Here is an 8,350-nt window from a genome sequence, read left to right as displayed (position 1 = left end):
ATATCGTTATTTTAGAAAAGATGCCGTGCATAGTATCTTGTTGTTGTTATGAGAAAATATGTCGTTTTAACGTCATTTCGATATTATAAAAAAGATGTCGTGTTAATCACATAATATCTTGTTGTTTGCTTGGATTCACCTTGACTTTACAGTGAGTCAGGTACCTCATACCTGTATATAGTAATACATAAACGAGGAGGAAGGAAGGAAACGCCCACTGCTGCTCTTTTGTGCACATGGGCTCTGTGTTCAGCTTTTTCCGAGTTGGCTGACTGTACTAAATCAGGAAATACCTTTAAAGACGACACACACAGATTCATTGCGATGCGTTTTTGTGATTGCGGTAGTTTGCGATGCTGGGTGTTTAATAACACACACCGAGAGAGTTGACGCGAGTCGTTTCAGAAAGAGCCGCAATTTGATTCCGCAAATATGAGTTATTGCTAAAGGTTTGTGTATGACAACCTTCATATCAATTTAATCATGTCAAGATCAAATCGAACAGCAAAAAATGACGAAGACTACTCTTTCGTAAGCCCAGTGGTCAAATATCTACTTTTCTTCTTCAACATGATATTTTGGGTAAGTGATGCTCACTTCTGCTTATAAAAGTTAATAAGAACTAAAAACATAATCTTTAGAGTAAATAAACAAAAGATTGCGTTATATAAAAAAGTGTTGTTACTCATGTCCTTTGGTTTAATTATTAATGTTTAACCAAATGACTTTAAACTCCATCTTGACTTTTAAACTCCATCCTGTAGGATGGTATTTATTGGTTCCCATCATCCCATTAACAGAACTGAGTACATTACCAGTAAAGACCCAATGAGATCATTATAGTTTTCATTGAAACTAATACAATTGCCATTATAACCATTAAACCCAGTTAAATCTTGATGATGGTTTCTATAGTTACTGCAAGGACTTTCAAAACATACTTGTAGTTTTAAATGTGTGTTTAGGTATGAACATACTAAAACATCACCTATGGGCATGTCTCAACAATAGGGTAGATTCTTAGCATACTAAGGGCATGCATAACATTTCATCCTACAAAGTGCAACATCTGAACCTGTTCGATCTTGACATAAACTCCCATCCAGCATTTTGCCCCAATAAGTTGAGCCTGCTGTGCAATAAGATCTTACTAGAATAATAATGAGTTTACATTAAACAAAACCCTCTTTTGTTAAGTTCTCGATACTGCCAGTTTACGAACCCAAACTTTTTGAGCTTGTGGCTGTTGCTAAGCACCGGGTCTCATTGATTCGTATGCTGATAAAGAAACCCAGTGTGTTTTGTATGAGTGAGGGCCCCGTGCTTTTATTTGTTGCCCTGTAGTATTCAGTGCATAATAGACCTACGTGAATAGGTGCTTCTTTAGTAGATACCCAAAATATCTAAGAGTCTTGGATGCATCGTTTGGTTAACTCTTTAAATTGAAATGGGCATGGATTAGTGGATTAAACAGTGGGGCTGATTTGGACATGTGACAAAAGTCAGCTCACAGCAACAATGTAACTATTAAAAAGTAGCAATCACATTGTAGTTCATTGCAGGCCTGATGGTGTAAATATGCAAATGGAAATACCTAAGGAGATTTTGTGCGTAAACCTCGCTATTTGTTATAACTCATTATAATGCTTTGCATTTTGCTACAAGACTCTGTTGTTGCTGTTGTTGACATTTGGGTTGGTTTTTGTAAGCACTGGAGGGAGAGGCACCAAGCCCTCTTTTTTAGTTTGATAATATGCACATATGTGTTGCTTTTAGCTTTCAGTGATACTGTAGCTGTACAGCATTGTAATGTACCGGCAGTGTTGGGGAGTGTTTGGGGATACATGTCTACATGTTTAGACTGTAAGGGTTGTTTTGAAATTGTGGAAGTGAATCTTTGGCCTACGGGTCTGTTGTGAACAGAGACGATGCTTAAACATGTGAAAACTTGTTTTCTTCATTTTTTTGTAATGTGTATGAGAAAATGCTTAAAATATATTTGTATTAAATTTTTGAATTGCTGCTTGAGGCCACTAAACCACATGAAGATGGACATCATATGATTATGAAAAATTAAAAACTCTTAATTTGCTGAGCACGTGATCATGTTTAATTTAAATAAATTTGACCAAATAAAATCAATTTGTTATTACATTATATCATTGCAGTTATAATAATTCAATTCAATTTTATTTATATAGCGCTTTTCACAAATTGTATCAAAGCAGCTTTACATTAATAGAAGCAGTGAAAAGCACAGAAAATCGACAGATGGCACAACATAATACACGATAGCACAAGCAGCTAAATTTGCTGCGGCTATGAATCAACATAAGCGATCGTATTACTAATGTAACGTATAGAAGTTAAGCCCAAGAAGGCTGCCTCCCCGGGTTGAAAAACCCCCTAGGAGAAAAAAACCCCGGACCTTTTAGCTGGGGAAGTAAAAAAAGTCATAGGGGGGAAAAACCCTTGTATATATATATATATATATATATATATATATATATATATATATATATATATATATATATATATATATATATATATATATATATATATATATATATATATATATATATATATATATATACATCGAAATGGATAAGGAGATTAAGCGGAGATTAAGCGGGTTCTGCCGGTGGTCATTGGTCAGGCATCAGCTGGGCATCATGTTGAAGAACAGCCAGTAGATCAGAGGTGTGCCGATTTTCACATTTACCGGAACTGGATCTGTTTGTCTCATTGTCCTCGGGATCGAGGACGAGACAGGGAGAGAGAAACAAAATCTTATTAGTGTAGGGGCCATTCACATGTAAAGCAAGTGTCACACAGTGATGTGGTTTAAGTCAGCTCGGTTCCGGACAGGCTAACTATTGCTGGTTAAGTGTATTACATATAGTTGATGATTTTAGAAAATTTGTGGGCCCAGGGCGAGTCTATGTATGGGGCCCCCCATATGATCTTTAAAACAGAAACAGAAAAGCCAACAGCCAAAATCGCAACCCGACCATATGTGGAAATTAAGACTCAACCGACAACTAATTCAAAGTTTCAACATATTACTAAAGAGTATTAATGACATTTACCATGCTTTGGAGTTTTGACGAAAATAAGGTTTTAATTTATTTATTTATTAGCTTGTACAAGCTAGCTATTGTGAGATAAGTACCATTACTAAAACAAATTATATGAATGCCTTGTTAAAGAGAAAAGTTTTAAGTCTAGATTTAAAGTTATCTACTGTGTCTGATTCTCGGACATCGGTTGGACATCATAATAAGCCAAATATGCAGCCAATAGAGATAAAATTGTTTATTAAAAGGATAGTTCACCCAAAAATGAACGTTTTGTCATCATTTACTTACCCTTGTTGTTCTAAAACTGTTTGAGCCTCTTTGACTTCCATAGTAGGAAAAACAAATACTATGGAAGTCAGTGGGTACCGTCAAGTGTTTTATTTTGTTTTTAATTTAATTTAATTTTATTTTATTTTATTTAATTTTCTTTAATTTAATTTAATTTAATTTTCTTTAATTTAATTTAATTTAATTTAATTTAATTTAATTTAATTTAATTTAATTTAATTTAATTTAATTTAATTTAATTTAATTTAATTTATTTTATTTTATTTTATTTTATTTTATTTTATTTTATTTTATTTTATTTTATTTTATTTTATTGTTACTCCATAGGAGTAAAACCCACGACCTATAACAATATAAATAAGTGTATTTTAGTGAATAAATGTAAAGACATTGGGTTTTCAACTGGTAAAAATAAGTCCTCTAAGTAAGGTTAGGCTATTTGCTTTGAAGTGAACTCATTCAGACAGGCACTGCATTCTCAGGGATAAAAGGATGCAGAGTTTCATAGTAACTTGATAGCTGTTTTATATGGAGAGAGAGAGAGAGAGAGAGAGAGAGAGAGAGAGAGAGAGAGAGAGAGAGAGAGAGAGAGAGAGAGAGAGAGAGAGAGAGGCTTCATTGTGTCAAACAAACTGGGAACTTCAGTGGTTGGTGAACTAGAGATTAAAAGCTGTCTGAAGTTTCACTTCTACATGAAGGATTTCGAGCACTCTTCATACCATGAACTTTATCAAATTCTGATGTGTTTGCTTCTTGTATATGATTTTGCTCCTTGTAAAGTCATAAACCAGTCAATTAAAGGAACATATGCACCCTTGATTAAAAGACCTTTCAAAACCTTTACAGAACGTGTCCTTTACACATTTAAAACCAAAGAAAAACTATTTTAGGCTGCACCCTTAAGAGATATTATTAAAGATATAGAATTGGCTACACACACTGTGTACACAACATACAGTATTAGGTACTAAACAGACTTTTATTGATGTCTATTGTCTTATCTGTCTGTTACAGGTAATCGCACTGGTCCTGATATCTGTTGGGATTTATTCCAGAATAGTAAAACATGGTAAGTGTATTTATTTATAGTTAGAGTATTTATAACTTTTAGTTAGCATTATAGTATATAAAGCTGAAGTATAGTCTTCAACAGGGGGTCTGGGTCCCCTTGGGGGTCTGAGGTGGTATATTACCATAGGTCCTGCAAATAATTTGAAAAGTTGAAAGCGATGTAATGTAAAAACAGCATATGAGCCATTATTAAGAAAGAATACTTTACAAGCGCAAAATTGCTCTGATATCTAAACTTCAAATGCATCTGAAAATCTGGCTTTCAATTTCAGTTCTTAACCATCAATTCATATTTTTTCATTCTGTGTTTGATATGAATGTGTTTGTGTTTTTATGCAGAGACAGCGTTTGCCTGTCTGACTGTTGATCCTGCTCTGCTACTGATGATAGTGGGGGTCCTGATGTTCTTCCTCACTTTCTGTGGCTGCGTGGGATCTCTGAGAGAAAACATCTGCTTACTGCAGACGGTCAGTAGCTTGACAAACAGACTTCAGTAGAATCCCTCATGCTGTTTATAAACATTTGCAGTGGGTTACAGGAAGTGTTTCATGTTGTTTCTAATAGATGTTTTATTTGTTTACTTGTTCTCCTGCAGTTCTGCATCTGCTTGACTGTACTCTTTCTGCTGCAGCTAGTGGCTGGTGTTCTGGGTTTTGTCTTTTCAGACAAGGTAAAATATGTGGTGTACTAATAATAGAACATAGCAAGTCTCAGTATGCATACCATTAGCAAGTATTGACCTGTGTTCCTGTAGCTTAGTGGTTGAGCATTGGGTTAGCACAAGGTCGTGGGTTTGATCCCAGGAAAAACACATACTGATATAATGTATAGATTGTAATGCACTGTAAGTCGCTTAGGTTGGATAAAAGCATGTGTCAAATGCACAAAATAAATCTATTTGTACACAAATGTCCATTTTGTCATGATCTAAATTTGACCTGTATTATGTAATATACAATTTTACTGTCTTAATTAATAAATGTGTTTTTGTAAAGGGTTTGTAGAGACAGGCATAATTATATTATTTAAAGATACTGAACCTGACATGACATAACAATTTTTAGTTCAATTGCACCCTCTACTGTCTGTTAGTTGTATTTCACAATGCACCACACTGTACCTGATTCCCTGATAATTATGTAGACAGGTATTTTTCTCATAAAGCCTTTTATATTCATTATTAATAAATGAGACCTAATGAAATATCAGAGTTTCAGACATTCAGAAAGTATTTGTCCATTACAGGCACGTGTCAAGGTTACAGAAATGCTCAACAGCTCAATGAAGCATTACAGGGATGATCTAGATCTACAAAATCTCATTGATTATGGACAAACAGAGGTAAGCCATGTAAATCCATGTAATTTGTGACTGATACATGATTATATATATGAGATTATTATACTATATAAATCTCATGGTGGCCTAAGACAGTGGTTTTCAAACTGGGGGCCGCGAGAAGGTGCCAGGGGGACCCCAGTTTTATGACATTTTATGAAATACATTAATTTATCATGAATTCTGTGTAATTAAACCTAAAAAAAAATAAGGCTACTAACCAAAAGTACTACTTTTTGTATAATTTAATGGGTTTTTTTTTTATAAAATGTTGAGTTTTAGAACAGTTTTTTGTCACAAATTTTCTTTTGGGGGCCGCAAAGGAATGCACCGTACACAAGGGGGGCCACACACTGAAAAAGTTTGGGAACCACTGGCCTAAGACTTTTGCACATTACTGAATATTTACATTTTAGATCAAATCTGTTTTTCTATTGCATTATTATTTGCTCATGATTATGTTTTTGTCTTTTGATGTAAAGTTTAACTGCTGTGGAGGAATCTCTTACATGGATTGGTCTCAAAACATCTACTTTAATTGTTCTGAAGAGAACCCCAGTCATGAACGCTGCTCAGTTCCCTACTCCTGCTGTCTGTTCGCTGAAAACGAGGTAAAAAAACTCCTTAAGTGTTTGTGTGTGTGCTTATATCTACATTGAGGTCTGAAATGGCCAAATACATTTTGTCTGTTTGTTTTGTTTTTGCCAGACTGTAATAAATACTATGTGTGGTCATGGGATGCAGAAGAAGGATTACCTTACAGCAAGTGAATTTATTAATACCAATGGCTGTATTGATAAAGTAGTTAATTGGATCCACAGCAACCTATTTTTACTTGGAGGCATTGCACTGGGCCTGGCCATCCCACAGCAAAAGACTCATGATGATAGCATGTGTGTTTCCTCTCTTTCAGCTGGTGGGAATCCTGCTCTCCCAAGTCCTTATCAGTCAAATCCAAGATCAGATTAAATTACAGGACTACAACCTTCGACATCACTCAGATCCCTGGAGCTGAACTCCCTGTATATGCGCTTTTGGAGGCATTCAACTAAACCAAACTGTATTTGATTGTCATCAACATGGGAACGCATTGCTGTCTGAGTTGACTCACATGGATCGGATTTTATACAAGGAAAACAAAGCTCACAAAGTTATGTTTTCATGTGCAATATAATCTTTTGTGAATATGAATATTTGTATAAATAATGTGAGATACAGTTAGAATCAGCAGGTCAATAAAACTATTTTTTGGTATTTTATGTACACCACATTTTGTTGTTTGAGAATTAAGGATAACCTAAAGTACTCTTGTACTATATTAATTCAGAGTTATGTCTGAATGCCCCCATTTGTTTCTCATTAAGTTTTTGTAGTAAGATGTCACACATTGAAGTTGCAGTAATGTATTACACTGTTTTAAATACATCCTATAAGGAGTTTGCATGCAAAGGGTATATGAAAATATTTTTTTCTACAAAAGGAGGGCCAGTGGAGAAAGTTTGTGAACCACTGGCTTAAGGTAAAACCAAGATAATGATTCTGTATCATTTTGAATTAGACGATGGACACTATTTTTATTTAAACTAGGAATTTTGGACTTACACCAAACTGTAACAACTTTGTGTTATGTTAAGCAGTTTAAAATGAAATAAGTCTAGTTTATACATGTCCTAAATTCTATATATTCAGTATTATTGTAGATACATATGCATTTTTTATTTTATAACCAGACAATTTGTAACAAATTTATAACAAATTTCTGCTTAGGTGATTGGATAAAATGTTATTTATTTATCTGCCATTTCTTTTCAAAGTAGCTAGGTGTCACTAGGGAGCAATGCTGAATGAAGCTTCCGGAAATTAACCTTTTGGTTAAGCAATGGGCTGGGAAGTTTCAGTGGTTCCAAAACAAAGGCTCAGACTTGAAAACATTCTTAGACACACTTGACACACAATTTGACAAACAATTTTAACACAGAGCGCTTGCTGATTTACAGAAAGCTGAAATGTGCTGTTTCCACCTCCCTTTTATACCTTCCAGTATTTGTCTCACACGTCACATAAGACAGGATAGTTTTACAGTTAATCAGATGTGCGAACGTTGTGGCGTGTCTACACTGTTAGACTTAACTGTAATTTCTACAGTTACTTACCACAAAATGCCCAGTAAAATACCATCATTTTCTTTTCCAGTTCATTACTGTACATTATTGCATTATGGGTATTAGCATTTTATTTACAGTGATTTACTGTATGTTTTGGATTTGCGGTAGACTGCAGTAAAACAACAGTAGTAGTGCTACTGTAGTTGAATAAAATAGTGTTATAAAAGCATATAAAACGTAAAAATAAAATATATCTGAAATGAAATACATTTTATTTGTTATGCCTTTAGCAGTGAAGCAAATTTCAAAATGTGAATTATTTTTCAGCAGTGTTAATAATTTATTGAGAATTGTAGAAAGAAACAAGAAAGGGATTATGGATAAATGCTTGACCGTCAGATTTGAATTTGACCTCAAGAGTTCAAAACACCAGTGACGCCAAGATTTCATTCCTCGGGGCAGTTACAG

General features: G+C 34.4%; 1 protein-coding gene across 1 annotated transcript; it reads left to right on the top strand.

The window, feature by feature from the left end:
- The first annotated feature begins 192 nt into the window (after positions 1-192).
- tspan33a (tetraspanin 33a) lies at positions 193-7,420 on the top strand. The gene is made up of 8 exons (XM_073868540.1): positions 193-582; positions 4,383-4,437; positions 4,779-4,906; positions 5,035-5,109; positions 5,685-5,780; positions 6,260-6,388; positions 6,486-6,648; positions 6,692-7,420. The coding sequence occupies exons 1-8, from the start codon at positions 484-486 to the stop codon at positions 6,790-6,792; spliced, it is 846 nt and encodes a 281-aa protein (XP_073724641.1). The 5' UTR covers positions 193-483; the 3' UTR covers positions 6,793-7,420.
- The last annotated feature ends 930 nt before the right edge of the window (positions 7,421-8,350 follow it).

Source organism: Misgurnus anguillicaudatus, chromosome 1 (genome assembly GCF_027580225.2).
Source record: "Misgurnus anguillicaudatus chromosome 1, ASM2758022v2, whole genome shotgun sequence".
Taxonomy (NCBI): Eukaryota; Metazoa; Chordata; class Actinopteri; order Cypriniformes; family Cobitidae; genus Misgurnus; species Misgurnus anguillicaudatus.
The sequence above is the reverse complement of the archived record's forward strand: the minus strand, read 5'-3'. Positions and strand labels throughout refer to the sequence as shown.